The sequence below is a fragment of the Colletotrichum chrysophilum genome (assembly GCF_026319265.1).
Source record: "Colletotrichum chrysophilum strain AFK26 chromosome Unknown scaffold_46, whole genome shotgun sequence".
Lineage (NCBI taxonomy): Eukaryota > Fungi > Ascomycota > Sordariomycetes > Glomerellales > Glomerellaceae > Colletotrichum > Colletotrichum chrysophilum.
The window spans coordinates 38,955-53,032 of record NW_026517333.1 but is presented as its reverse complement, the minus strand read 5'-3'; the positions used below and the strand labels follow the sequence as shown (position 1 = coordinate 53,032).

The following is a 14,078-nucleotide window of genomic DNA, read 5'->3' as shown; positions in this document are numbered from 1 at the left end:
GTTTCTATCGTAGACAGTTGCCCCCTCAATCATCTTCGCTCTTGGGTTGCGATTTGCCTTTCACTTGCTCCTCTATCTCCACACCGTGCACTACCTCCTCCTCACCGGCTTCGAGGTGACCACCTCGCTGCTCGGCTGCCCCAAACAGGACATCGACCTGCTCAAGACTCATCCCCTTCGTCTCCTTCATGAAGAAGAACGTGAAGGTACTCATGGCAAGGCAGAAGACGGCGAAGATGATGAACGTCTTCCAGCCGATTCCGTAGATGATCTGCGGCGTGACGCGGGTGACTATGAAGTTGAATAGCCACTGAGTGGCGGCTGATAATCTGTTAGCTTGGCTGCGGTTTATTATTGTGTCTTTGTGGGAAGCCTACCGGCGAATGCGACCCCGTATGATCTGAGATGCGTCGGAAAGATCTCTCCTGCATAGATCCATGGCCTGTATTTGTCAGTCGCCGCAACTCGCACCTCCTAGCTCATGGAGGCAACTCACCCTGGACCCCAGGAGCCTGTGTAGGCGATCACATATAGATAGATCAGGACGCACATGGCGATTGATGCCGAGGACACCGCCTTACCACCCTCAGGGGGATGAGTGGCTAGTACGGCGGCGAGGATGAACATCATGGCGGACCTGGAGCACGTCAGTACGATGACCTAGCTATCCTGGGAGTACGCAACTTACATCCATAACCCACCGAGTGTATGGGCCCAACGCCTGCCAATCTTGTCAATGACGAAGAGAAGAGAAACAGCAGTGAAGATGAGCTTGACGATGCCGTAAATACCCGTCGCGAACAACGACGCATCGGCGCTCGAGACACCAACAGTTTGGAAGATCTGAGGGGCGTAGTAGCCGATGGAGTTCGTGCCGGTGAGTTGCTGCCACACCATGAGTGCGAAGATGAGCAGGAATCTGTTCCGCACGCCCGGCTTGAGGCTCTCCTTCCAAGTCGACTGGCGCGCTGCCTCGGCGTCGGCGCCACATGACACGGTGATCTCGTTGAACTCGCTGACAACGCTGGGGTCATTGATCGGCTGATTACGCATGTAAGCTAGAGAAGCCAACGCCTCCTCGTTCCGGCCGTGCTTAGCCAGCCATCGCGGGGACTCCTTCAACGGGATCAATCCGATAAGCAGCAGGCCTGCGGGAATCAGCTGCACGCCCAAGGGGATCCTCCACTGTGTTGTTGTAGACGGCATGTTCCTCTCCACGCCGTAGTTAAGCCAGTACGCAATACTACTCCCCAGCACCAAAAACTCCTGGAACAACCCGGTGATACGGCCGCGGACCTCAGGCGGGGCGGTCTCAGCGACGAAGACGGGCGTGATGGAGCTCATGCCCCCGATGCCCAGGCCGGCGATGACCCTGCCCGCGTAGACGTACTGCAGACTCTTCGGGGAGGAGGCCGCCCATCACGCCGACGTCGTAGCCTGGGAGAGTTAGGATGGGGTGTATGGGATGTTTGGGGTGATGGGGCCGAACCGAAGAGGAGGGAGCCCATGTAAGACACTGTTGCTAGCAGGTAGACTCGATAATTGTGGAAGAAGCTCTTTCCAGAGCCTCGTAAAGTTGTGGAGTGCGTCATGGCGAAACTTGGTCAATGTTTGGGTGTTGCTTGGAAGTCACAGCAGCTGAGAGATGCACCTCATGAAGGTTCGTCTTTCATGATTTCAAGGACTAGACTCTTTGTATCCATTGGACCTGTTTGCATCTTAAATATTGCCCGAAAGCTACACATCTCCCTCTCCCTCTCCCCTATCTCTCCGTGATACATGTCAACACCATGCCTTCTCCGACGAGTGACATCGCGACTCCTACGATACTCGACGCTCCGACACAGCTGTGAGGTCAATGTTGAGCCGAGTCAAATCAACCAAGGCCATTGCTTATCGAGTATACAGGAGTTGTTGAAAGGCTGCGCGTTCTATTACCCAAAAGGGCTCATGTTCCAACCAACTAACAGGCTTCCTGGCTTGATGTGCGAGAAGAGGGTTCATTGTGTGCGTGATTGTCACCACCCTTGTCAACTGTCATCCGATAAGGGGTGCACCGACGAACAGTACGGTGAATTCTAGAGAAGTATGATGGTCGCGAGAGATAGGCCATATGTTGGAGCTCCTCCTGCGCTAGCATCCAATACACATGGCTCCCGTCCACCCCGGTCCCCCACAGGGCTGCAGCCCGTCTGAGGAGAAGTCAACGGGGTTATTGTCCCGCAGTAACAGGTACTGTACCACTCCTTCTCAAAAAAACTCAGTTAGGAAATTCTTCACACGAACCGAAGTTGGCTGCGATTGCAGTGGTCGGGGGAGGATCGCGGGGTTGAGCTGCGGGCCGAGTCAGATATGACTCGGCTCAACCGCCGCTCCGCCCCCCCACCGCCCAAGGAACCAACTCGGCCGGGGACGCGGAACAAGTCAAGCCAGTCCGCTTCCGCGTTCGAAATGGCTTTTATATGCGCGGCAGTATTGCATCATTAATCGCGATGGCCGGTTTACGCTCGTAAAGGTCCCAAGTCTTGTGTACGCACATTACCTTATTTCACTACTCCTGGGTTGAATTTGAACACGATCTCCAACATGGCCAATCGCGGAAAGACTCTCGATGAGAAGGTCTTTAGTATCAAAGACCTGAAGGAAGAAGCCTCCAAGAAGCTTCCTCGGGCTTACAAAGGTTAGAGCCCTAAAGCAAACGTTGAGACTGAGACTCATCCCTGGAACAGAATTCTTCAATGAAGGTGCTATGGACATGATTACGTGAGTTTTGCAGTCGGATGAGTCTTTTATCATTAGCTGACACGAGGATACAGAGTCCAGGACAATGAGGACGCCTATAACCGCTACAAGATTAGGCCTCGGGTCCTCAGAGATGTGTCCAACATTGACACATCTACCACCATCTTCGGCGTGAAGGTGGCGCTGCCTTTTGGGTTCTCGCCTGCAGCAACTCACAAGTTGGCGCATCCGGAGGGCGAGGTAGCCACGTCCCGAGCTGCCGCTGCGGCTGGCATCCCGATGGCACTCTCTGCATATGCCACTTGTTCTCTCGAAGATGTCATCGCGCAAGGCCAGGGGAACCCCTACATCATGCAATTTAGTATCTTGAAGAATCGAGACATCACTAGGCAGATCCTCCAGCGGGCGGAGCGTAAGTCAAATGGGTGAAATAGCTGCGATGATGCTTGCTGACTCGGCCTGTGGACAGAGGCAGGATACAAGACCGTCATGATGACGGTGGACGCGCCGATGCTTGGTCGTCGCTTGAACGAGTACAGAAATGCCTTTGGTCTGCCCGAAGGGATGGGGTATCCCAACATTGCCCCAGGCATGGACATGAGAAACCTCGTCGATCAAGGTCTTGACTTGACATATGGTAATAATGCTGGTACCCACATTCTATGGAGATGCTGATGACCACTAGAGGACGGCATGAATTGGGAGCAGGCCCTGAGCTGGATACGGGAGAACACCAAGCTGGATGTATGGCTCAAAGGAGGTAACACAGCCACTGGTTAAGGTCGCAAAGAAGCTGTCTGACCGAGTTTAACAGTTTACACCGCGGACGATGTTGCACTGGCCATCGAGCATGGTGTTGACGGCGTGCTCATTTCGAACCATGGCGGCCGACAACTTGATGGCGTTCCAGCTACGCTCGATGCCCTGCGAGAATGTGCCCCTATCGCAAAGGGGAAGATCAAAATTGCAGTCGACGGTGGGATCCGACGAGGCACTGACATCTTCAAGGCTCTTGCCCTTGGCGCGGACTTTTGCTTCGCAGGACGAGTTCCCATCTGGGGGCTGGCAGTAAGTGCGACCCAGACGCCACCATGGCTGTTCTCAAAGAAGCTGATTTCTCCGGGATTAGTACAACGGATCTGAAGGTGTGCAGTTGGCTGTCAATCTGCTTCATGATGAGTTGAGACTAGCCATGTGTCTTGCTGGGTAGGTGACCTAGACGAAGTTGATGAGAAGCAACACTGACCAGTTTCAGATGCAAAACTGTCAAAGACATCAACAAAGGACATCTATCACTCCTTCAAGCCAATGGAGTCTTGGCAAAGTTGTGAGCTGGAGGAATTCACTCACAAGAGCGAGGTTGCGAGTCGAGCATTTCGCGTGGCAGCTTTTCGCTGAAACCTCGAATAACATGTATGCTATTCATAGAGCTGCATTCACTTGAACGGTCCATATGTAGTTCACAAATAGAATCTTCCACTCTCGATGATTTAATTCGCTTTATGTGGTCGTTGAATGCTCACAAGAAACGCAGAAAGTCGTGCTGTCTGAGCAGTTAGGAATAGTGTAGGCAAAGCTAGAGACGGCGATAGGAGGAGTGGCGATAGAGGAATTGCGACAAAAGAACGGTATTCATAAGTTGAAGAAGCTTGTTGGCTGAAGAGTTCACAAATTACTCAGAGTTATCCCTGATGGCCAACCTTGAAAGCTGGCTGGGATGACATAATCTATGAGCATCGTGATGTGAGCGTAGGGACAAGGTTGAGGCATTCAGTTTCACACCTCAGTTTTCGTGAATTCACGAAAAGTCGTGCTATCCGGGCGGATACTTCTAGCTAACTAGGCAGATAATTATGATTAACTCCCTAAAGTATATTAGATCTAGTGTTTAATTTATCGTAATTTACTTTTACTACTATCGTCGCTATCCTTATTTCTATCTCTATCCCTATTACTATCGTTGTCGATCGTCCCTACTGTCGTATATACTATCCGCCCGGATAGCAAAACTCTTCACTAAAGTCTGTCACCCCATCATGTATGATCCCAACCCTACCAGAAAGCTCCCCGTTGCGAACTCTCGAATGATAGAAAGCTTGCTGTGAAGAATGAATCCCCACGTAACAACCAAATATTACTTCGTTGATATCACTCTCAAAATTTAGTAGACAAATACCATGTATTCACCACCGACGCCACAATCTTCTAATCTAGTATCTCTCTGACCGGCTCACAATGTTGACAAGCTTCTGGCCCTTGGCGCGTCTCTCCAGGTTGTAGACGAGTATCTTTCGCACTCTCTCATAGTAATGATTTGAGTTCCCAGCACAGTGAGGTGTGATGATGACATTCTTGTACGTCCACAACTTATGCTCAGCAGGAAGCGGCTCCGGATCAGTGACATCCAGCGCTGCGCCTCTGATGAGACCCTCATCAAGCGCATGAACAAGATCTTCGGTGTTGATCACGGCGCCTCTTCCGGCATTAGAAACGTAAGTCTTCTTCTTGCTCAACAATTGGAACTGCTCGCGAGAGATCATCCCCTTGGTCTGGTCCGTCAAGGGCAGCGTGATGACCAGCAGATCAAGATCCGAGGCGAGAAAATCGTCTAGCTGATCTTTGCCATAGAACCACTTTGATGGATACTCGCCATTAGGGTCTCCCAGGCCTGGCTCTGTGAAGGAGTCGTCTTTGCGGGACTCGGGCGTGAGGCGTGGATGCAGGGTGTAAGCGTGGACGCTCATCCCAAAAGCTTTGGCTACATGGGCGACTTGGCGACCGACGCAGCCGTAGCCGAGGATTCCTCTAGGTCCTGTTAGTTGAAACTCTGGGTGGTGGTATCGGGGTTTGGCATACACTCGCAGACCCACCGAATCCTCGGTGTCTTCATCCGACGGAGGGTCGATCCATTTAGACTCTTTTTGGTTGTCAAGGTATTCCGGAACTTGGAACGAATTAGCAGCTGTCGGCATGAATAGCTTCTTAGTAGGTCTACTGTGATGTTGGAAAGCCAGGAAAGTCGAGAAGACCCATTCCGCAATCTGAGGTCTGTTTCATGTAAGCTACGGTGCAAGTAGAAACAGCGTCGTGGCTGTGCGTCGGTTGCTTACGGGTGCGTTCCATTTGACGTGCAAAAGTCGATGGCTGTCTCTTCAAAGAGCGGCAGTCCCAGGATCTGGTTGCACCCAGCGCTGAGAAGCTGGCAGTATTTCAAATTCGGCACCATCTCTTTGGTTGGGAATAACTTCCACGTGAAAAGGATAGTCACCTTGGCCCATGTCTCCGGGCTGATGTCGCTCGGTAGTTCTGTTTGGTACATACCGATCTTGCGGGACTCAACCGGCATTCCGAGACTGGCAACCCAGGCCGGGTCCGGTGTCCAGGGCATCAGGATAAGGAGGAAGTCTTTGGAGCTCATTTTGAATGCTTTAATTCTTCCAGAGATAGACAAGAAAATGCAGCAAGAAACGACGGCCTATTTCCAGTCTCGTCTGGAATTGAGGCTTATTTATGCGACTTGTCAACAGAGTTAGTTCTGACACTGGCTTGGCTTACACGGGTTGAAGGCACAGTTGACTCGGCCCTTGCACCATTTTGCCTTGATGCGCCAGCACTATCTAGAGTCCCAGTGACTTCCAGTTAGTTACCAAGTACCCTCTCCACTGACGGACGTCCCGTGCCGTGGCTCATAGTCCCCTTCTATTTCCGCTGATTGTCGGTGGGGAACCCCCGCACTTCAGGAGGCCAATCTTTGACTCGGCTCTGGAGCTGGGTACCTAATCGTCACTGCGACAGCGGCTTCAACGGGCATTGCCACTGAATGGCATTGGAATTCTAACTGCGGTATTATCACTTGCCACTTCGAGTCCATCTATTAGATTGATATGGCTTGCTTGCTTGAATCTGGATCTGTATAGTGCATCTCTTGACTATGAGGTACTGTATGCCATCGTTGGCGATGGCACTAGCTGAGTGTCACTATTTGCCTGTAACATAGCGCTTCAAGAACTCTTCGAGATCCTCCTCTGGCAATCCCAGTTTCTGATTCCAAATGCCCCTTTTGGCGGAGTATTGCGCCAGCCCCCCTTTCCCATACACGGCACCTGCAATCAGGCCCAGAGCACCTAGCGGCTGCCCGTCTCGGACTTGAGCAGCACCGGTTTGCCAAAGTTCCTCAACAGAACCATGAGAAATATCAAACTTCTCTCCGGTGACTTTCTCCAAGGCTCGGAGAACCTGGTTCTGGGTGATGGTGAAGCTATTGACATAGACATGTTGGTTCTTGGTGAGCTCCGGATTCTTCAAGGACTTGGAGATGGCTCTACCAACTTGGTCGAGGTTGGTGGCGTCGAAGGGAATGTCTCCGCCGTCGTAAATTGTGACAGTTCGAGCTGCCACGTCCCAGCCCCCGAAACCAGGGATCGCAAGGCCCCAATCGAACATGGCCCCGGAGACGATGGCAGTCCATGAAATCTTGTCCTGGTTCTTTTTGAGATAGTCGAGAGTGGCAATCTTGTCGGTAAGAAAAGGAATGATCTCCGGGGCCGATGGATCAGATGTGTCGACCCCATACTCCGAGGGGATGAAGACCTTGACTCCTGCAACTATGGCCGCATCTATGAGGGAGTTCTGAGAGGCCAGAGCACCGGCTGGGGAGATGCTTGACAGGGTGCTGACAACTGCGTCTTGGCCCTTGAAAAAATTCGACAGCGAGGCCTCAGAAAAGTCACTCTTCACATGTGTAACGCCCTCCGGCAGCGATGCTACCGAAGTTTCTCGAGTAAGTCCAGTGACCTGGAACCCGTCTTCCAAGAGTGCCTTGATGGCGGAAGTTGCAACATTGCCGCTTGCGCCAATGACGAGCACTTTTTGAATAGAAGTCGAGTTCATGTTGACGTAAGTTAGAGCAAAGGTACACAGTTAAAAGATTTGGGGAATAGGATGATGGTGCTCTCGGTTTGAAGATTGATCTAAACACGACCCTTCTGGCCCAATTTATATTTCTGAAGTCGGCCTCGAGACTTTCCAGCTCGACTGATCCACATGAAGTTTACTTTGCACGTCAGCAAGTCACCACGAGTCAAATTGATTGAAGCTGATGGCGGTGATGGCGCCATAGGCAGAGTTCTCGTCCTCAACTTGTCCAACGGCTTACAAATACCATGCTTTAGATAGTGATGATACCAACTTGTAAAAGCCTCAGTAGGCTTTTTCAAGCAAGTTTTGACCATCTACAACATCCATTCCTGACCTGCAACACCTTGCTAATCCCTGTCAGACTGACCGCGCACCGGGAGTTGACGACCGCGGTTCTGTTCAGTAATCAATTTGGCTTGCTTTTAGTGGACCAATTATTCGCATCAACCCCACATCGGCGATAACTACGACACTGCAAACCGGGCCACTGGCCAATATGTGATCTTGATCTTGTCCAATTAGTTGCTGCCGATGGGATAGAGCACGGCTTGGCAAATTGTATTGATCTATGGCACGATCTCCGTCCTGATCATGGTTCTGATTAGCAATCCTCTCTCGGACCCAGGACGAGAGGTATGTCCGCCGTCTCGTACTCGTATTCCGTAGCTGGAGATGACTGCTTTCAAGTTGTCTTGCTGGATTTGATGATTACCGAGATATCCTTGCCATTATTGGTAGTACTCAACGAGAAACCTACATATAAGAAGCCGCCGAGGAACATTGAGGTGGTCGCAGTATCGTCTTTCAAGCCTTGAGCAACTTCCTCTTAATTCCTCACGTACTCAGTCATAGTCAGCAATCTTCAGGTCGACGTGTATGCTGCACCGGCTGCGCCCATAGCCACCGGCCACCCAGATCCGTCTAAAAGATGGTTCTCGCCGATATCCTGCACCCTCATCCAAGGGCCAACATCAGCAGTTTTGGTAGACACGCCGGCCACCATTGGGCTTTCCGAAGGCCTCGCTACCTGGATCAAGAAAACAGCCCCTGAAAAGAAGCTGCTGTATATCTACACCACGCATCTACACGGAGACCACTTTCTCGGCAACCCCGTTCTTCTCCGTCATTTCCCAGAGGCAAAATGCGTTGCCACTGCCTCCGTTGTTGATGGCATCCGGAAGCAATGGCCTGGCAGTCTGGCGTTCTGGGACAAGCTCTTTCCCGAGGGGCAGATCGCTGGCGACCAGCATATTCCCAACGCTTTGCCTGCCGACGGAAAGTTTCATATCGACGGTCATCTACTCCAAGGCATCGACGTATCACACTCGGATACAGATGCTTCGTCATTTCTTCACGTTCCCGACCTGAAACTCGTCGTGTGCGGAGACATTGTGTACGGGGATTGTTATCAGTTCCTTGGCGAAGCCAATACTCCCGAGAAGAGACAGATGTGGCTTCAGTCTTGAGACCAAATTGCAGTCTTGGATCCTCATATTGTCGTGCCTGGCCACAAACGAGCCTCCCAGATCGATGGATCATATCTGATTGAGGCCACAAGGGCTTATATACTGGCATTCGAAGAAGAGCTGGAGAAGGCTGGAAATTCTGAGAAGCTTGAGGAAGCCATGATTCGTCGCTACCCGCATAGGTGGAACCGCTTCCTCCTGGAGCAGAGCTGTCAGAGGACTTGGTCGGCTCTCGGCTTAAAGGACTAAAGTCATTGATACATTGGAAATGTTACGCACGACTCAATGAGGTGTGCACATAGTGCAGTGATCGATATATGACCAGGTTAGTGTTATACAATTATGCTTCATCAGTTATGCCGGCCGCTTCAGTCTACTTATTTCGTCCGTCGTAAATGAAACCACACCCAACACTACTACCGGTTGAACATTTATGCCTCGGAACTTCGGAAGCTGTGTGGATGCGCCAAAGTTGCTTTTTCATGACTTCTGCTCGATTTACGTAAGGTGCTTGGCGCATTCTTTTGAGCAATCATCTTCTGCTCGACTATTTTGAGTCTACGGTTGGCTACATATGCCAAGCTGTGACATGTCGGCGGCGGTTCATCTGAACAGCTGAAGTGGGGAGCCTCGGCTGGAAATAGCTGCATGTTTCATTGGTGGCTGATAAATCAATCCACCCAGCCCCCCTCACAATGCGTCTTCTTAAATTTTGCTCGAAAGTTTCTCTTTTGTCACTCGAGAGAAGTTCAGCCATTGCAATCATGAATCCAGAATTTTCTCTACAGGAAAAGCTGCGCCTGGCCTTGCGCCTGATCTTCATCTGTAGGTTCAGCGGCTCCAATGTGAGACATTACTAACCGTGCTCGTTAGTTCCCCTGCAGCTGCTTGTGAACCTAGTGACTGTTCTCTCCGTCGCTTGGTTCAGAGGGCTACCCCTGCGGTTTTATGTTCTTGCCGCTTTCGCGAAAACCTATCTGTACAGTCTCCGCGCCCGTCAAATCCAGTTCGTCACACCTGCAACCAGAAAGACGTATGACGGCTGGGTACGCCGCAAGATACAAAAAGCCAAGAACATCAACGATCGTGTCGTCCTTGACAGACTGAGCCACGATGTCGAGACCCTCGAGGATGGCAAGTCTTTTATGCTTTGGGTAGGAGACAAACGCAGGGCTAAAAAAGTTGTCCTTTTTCTCCATGGTGGTGGCTACGTCATCCCTTTGCTAGATGGGCATCTGGATTGGAGCTGGCGAGCCTACGTTACCGCCGGCATTGAAGAAGGCGTCGAAACTGCCGTAGCCGTGCTCGAGTACACACTTTGCCCTGAAGTGAAGTATCCCAGTCAGCTCACCCAAGCTGCGAGCGCCCTCTCCCATCTCATCAAGTCCGGATTCCAGCCCGGCGATATTGCTATCGCTGGGGACTCGGCGGGTGGGAACCTGGTGGCACAGGTCTTAGGGCATCTGGTTCAACCCCACCCTATGGTTGCGCAGGTTCAGCTCGCCGAGCCTTTAGGTGGCGCATGCCTTGTGTCTCCATGGCTAAGCGACCGCACAAAAGATCGTTCCTTCGCTGAAAACTCCAATGTCGATTTGCTATCGTCGTGGCCTATTCAAAAAGCTGCGGGAGATATCCTGGAAGAGACTGGGCCGTCAGAAAACCCTACGAACCCCAGAAGCCGCGTCTTTTCACTGCACAAGCATGACATCTGGGATGGTGGGCTCAGCAAGGTTGTCAAAAGTTTGTATGTCACCGCCGGCGAGCAAGAAGTCTTCCTAGACCAGGACGTTGAGTTCGTGGATAAGGTGCGCCGTGGTAATCCTGGGCTGCCTATGCAGTTGGACCTGCAGCCGAAGTATGCTCACGACTTTCTCGTCATGGAAGGCAATTTCAAAGACGGTGGGGAGTGCACGGAAGCCATGAAAACCTGGTGGAGGAGTGTCTTAGTAACGACTAGGGAAGCCTGATCGGTTCTGGTTTGATCTTTAGTCAAGAATTCTTTTCGATGATGGCAGAGATAGGTTCATATATGAACAGGACAGATACTCTTGTTCAGCTGGGTGGGCAGTCAACAACGCCCACTCAGCGCCATCAGCTTCTTAGCTATGAACGCATGAGCGGCGTGTTATGCGTCGAAAAGTATTCTAGCTCAAATACTGATGGTAGTAGAACCCGCTCCACCTTTGACCCTAAGCAACTCTTTCCCTGGTAACACCAAATTACCCTTCGTGTTCGCCGGCGTGCTCCATTCTACGACTGCTGTACCATTGTCGCCCGCCGTGAACTTCGCGGAAAACTTCCCCAAGCTAGTAGTAAATCCAGCCTCTGCCTCGGAAATCTCGCTCAGCACGGGCTTCAACTGCCATTCGCTGCCCCCAGGCTTGATGACTCTCAAGCCGACGAGATACTCAGTCATGGTTGAGGTTGGTCCACTGCTCCATCCATGGGCGTGAGACATGTACGTAGGATCATTCCTATAACCTCGATCTCCCCGATAGCCCCATGTACCGTTCACTAGATATCCCTCCGGGACGGTGGATTGAGTGCCGTTGGGATGGTTCAGGTACCACCCCCATGCATCCCTGATCAGATTCAGAGCTCGGTCAGCTCGCCCGGCGCGGAAATGAGTTGAAAGCTCAATGCTAGAGATGAATGGAGAGATGTTGTTTGCGAGCTCGGGGCAGCGAGGCCCAATAGGCGTCCAATTCGACTCGAGATAGTCCGATATTTGCTGTGCCTCGGTGCTGTTAGCTGACACCACGCCAAAGGCCACAGCCATGCTGTTAGCATCTTGAGGGTATAGTGATGTGTCGTTGGGGCTTTCCTTGAAAGCACCTTTGCCACTATCCCACAGGTTTGCCATGACGGAACGCTGAAGCGTAGCTGCAGCATCCAGCCATTCTTGTTTGTAAGTGGACGCATTGGTGAGCTCGGGTGCCCACGACGCGATGTCGGCACCAGTCTTGAGTGCACGGTACAAGCTAAGTCCATTAGCATGGCCAGTACTTTCCCGAACGAGGGGCTTACTCACAGCATACTTGCCGAGCTTCGCTCATTCGAGTATGTCCAACGTCCCCAGTCCTTCTCTCCGAGAACAGCCATGATATCTCTGGAGTTGACCTTTGCCCTGCTGTTGGCAATAGCTTTCAGATACTTGGCCCAAATGGAAACCATGAACTCTTCGTCTCCGGTATACAAGAAGTAGTTGTACGTGCCAACGAGCGCCCACAGATGATAAGCTGGCAATGTTTCGTTAACTCTCCGCTCTTAATGTTTGCACTCAGATACGGCTGACTTACTATCGCTGTCCTTTGAGGGATAAGGAGGTCCAGCTTTTGGTAACGTACCATCTGATCCCTGTCCAAAGTCAGATAATGGCTTTGAACGAGGCGAAAAGTACTGACTTGATTGTCGTAGATTACCTGCAATGCGTTCTTGGTACTCTCCATATCGCCAGTGCTCACAAACGCACTCGGCACTGCTGTACCCATGTCTCCAATCCAAACCCAGCGATCCCTCTTTGCTCCATCGAGAAGGACAGTGTTTCCTGGGCCGATATATGCGTCATTCTGCCACCCGGACTTCAAGGTACTTGTGCCGACACGTCCAGTCTTACCGGGGACAGAATTTGTCTGCAGTGTGTACGCGCCGCTGTACCAAATTTTGTTCAGAAGCTCCTCACTGGAGTGAAAATACCCCTGGTATGCCCGAAGATCCGACCAGGTTGGCTGAAAGCTGATCTCAAGAGTTATGTTACGGATCTCCAACGCTGCGTTCGACTGAATATTTGTGAGAAATACCGTGAGGTATCGAAAGCCGCCGCGCAATTTGGCGTCGGGCATAACGTAGGTCCCAGGACCTTCGGATGTGATGTTGTATGTAAGGGCACTGTCCTGGCCAGTTCCGCCGTTGGAGTTGTCTGATTTTTGACCGATGTAGTCCTTGGCCTCCGTGAAGGCGAGTCCCAGAGTAGCGTTACTATAACCAGAGAGCTCGTAGTCAACAGTGACTATGCCGCCGACTTCAATGCCAAAGTCGAACACCAATGCTTCACCGTCCGGTGAAAGCACAACTGAGGAATTGAAATCTGATATCTTTTCGCCGGAAGGAAGGGAAAGAATGAACTTGGGCGTTACATTGCGAGAGCTGGGGGCATAATTGTACTTGTCCCAATCTCCCGGAAATGCTGCCGAGTCTGGTCCATCGCAGGTAGTCGTTCTCCAGCATTCTGCTGATGAGCCAGGCGCAAAGAAGGCGATGACGGCAAAGAATTTCCATGTCCCATGAGACAAAAGCATCCTGGTAGAAGATTTGAGAGGGGCCTGGGGCGTTTGAGATCCCCCCGTCTTCTGGTGATCTAGATGCGACGACGGGTAACCTGCATAGTAAGGGTGAACTTCATATTATATGACTGCATAGAAGCACTGCTGGTTTGTTGATGCAACATCGCGAGTGATTTGTCCGTGGGTTGTCGGTTGTCGTGCTATTTGCAAGCGAGCAGCAGCCCGCGGCGATCGTGGCTTCGGCGGAGCAAGTCGCGGGGAAGCAGCCGGAAGGCCTCAGTTCAGGCCAGAAAAGGAAATGCTGAGCCAAACCCTGGCAATGGACTTAACTAACCTGGGGTAGTGGTCTTCTGCATCGTGCCGATTTCCCCGTCTTTGCTTGTGCACCCCGCTTTCCCCAACTGAGGGCTCGAATCCCGGCTTTTCTCAATACGTGTGTGAAGCCACCTACTATTGCAGATATACATGCGAAGTTGCAATACTATTCATATCCCTTGGGATATGCTCCCCAAATGTCGGCCTGGCCAGGTTAATTCGCAAGGTGGGTTTTGGTCACTATTGAATAGCAGGCTTCAAACATGAATGCATGTGAGCTATCAAAACTGCGCTGAAGAAAAGCCGCAAGCGCTGCTTACGGCGTAATTCATTTGCTCTTTTATCTCATAACCAT

The 14,078-nt window shown here is 51.5% G+C and overlaps 7 protein-coding genes across 7 annotated transcripts; 2 read left to right on the top strand and 5 right to left on the bottom strand.

Annotated features, from left to right (window-relative positions):
- Positions 1-25: 25 nt before the first annotated feature.
- Positions 26-1,592, bottom strand: COL26b_006292 (uncharacterized protein; the record flags this gene model as incomplete). The annotated part of the gene is made up of 6 exons (XM_053179115.1): positions 26-321; positions 378-442; positions 497-637; positions 689-1,389; positions 1,424-1,437; positions 1,490-1,592. 6 exons carry the CDS (start codon positions 1,590-1,592, stop codon positions 26-28), a joined length of 1,320 nt encoding a protein of 439 aa, XP_053036872.1.
- A 994-nt stretch (positions 1,593-2,586) lies between these two features.
- Positions 2,587-3,522, top strand: COL26b_006291 (uncharacterized protein; the record flags this gene model as incomplete). The annotated part of the gene is made up of 5 exons (XM_053179114.1): positions 2,587-2,680; positions 2,730-2,763; positions 2,817-3,154; positions 3,212-3,379; positions 3,428-3,522. 5 exons carry the CDS (start codon positions 2,587-2,589, stop codon positions 3,520-3,522), a joined length of 729 nt encoding a protein of 242 aa, XP_053036871.1.
- Positions 3,523-3,549: 27 nt separating this feature from the next.
- COL26b_006290 (uncharacterized protein) lies at positions 3,550-3,916 on the bottom strand (the record flags this gene model as incomplete). The annotated part of the gene is made up of 2 exons (XM_053179113.1): positions 3,550-3,837; positions 3,875-3,916. 2 exons carry the CDS (start codon positions 3,914-3,916, stop codon positions 3,550-3,552), a joined length of 330 nt encoding a protein of 109 aa, XP_053036870.1.
- Positions 3,917-4,952: 1,036 nt separating this feature from the next.
- COL26b_006289 (uncharacterized protein) lies at positions 4,953-6,160 on the bottom strand (the record flags this gene model as incomplete). The annotated part of the gene is made up of 3 exons (XM_053179112.1): positions 4,953-5,547; positions 5,599-5,790; positions 5,853-6,160. 3 exons carry the CDS (start codon positions 6,158-6,160, stop codon positions 4,953-4,955), a joined length of 1,095 nt encoding a protein of 364 aa, XP_053036869.1.
- A 560-nt stretch (positions 6,161-6,720) lies between these two features.
- Positions 6,721-7,632, bottom strand: COL26b_006288 (uncharacterized protein; the record flags this gene model as incomplete). The annotated part of the gene is made up of 1 exon (XM_053179111.1): positions 6,721-7,632. The coding sequence occupies one exon, from the start codon at positions 7,630-7,632 to the stop codon at positions 6,721-6,723; it is 912 nt and encodes a 303-aa protein (XP_053036868.1).
- A 2,257-nt stretch (positions 7,633-9,889) lies between these two features.
- On the top strand, positions 9,890-11,092 carry COL26b_006287 (uncharacterized protein; the record flags this gene model as incomplete). Its single annotated transcript, XM_053179110.1, has 2 exons — positions 9,890-9,950; positions 9,999-11,092. 2 exons carry the CDS (start codon positions 9,890-9,892, stop codon positions 11,090-11,092), a joined length of 1,155 nt encoding a protein of 384 aa, XP_053036867.1.
- A 182-nt stretch (positions 11,093-11,274) lies between these two features.
- COL26b_006286 (uncharacterized protein) lies at positions 11,275-13,423 on the bottom strand (the record flags this gene model as incomplete). Its single annotated transcript, XM_053179109.1, has 4 exons — positions 11,275-12,106; positions 12,157-12,364; positions 12,425-12,482; positions 12,530-13,423. The coding sequence occupies 4 exons, from the start codon at positions 13,421-13,423 to the stop codon at positions 11,275-11,277; spliced, it is 1,992 nt and encodes a 663-aa protein (XP_053036866.1).
- Positions 13,424-14,078: the final 655 nt, after the last annotated feature.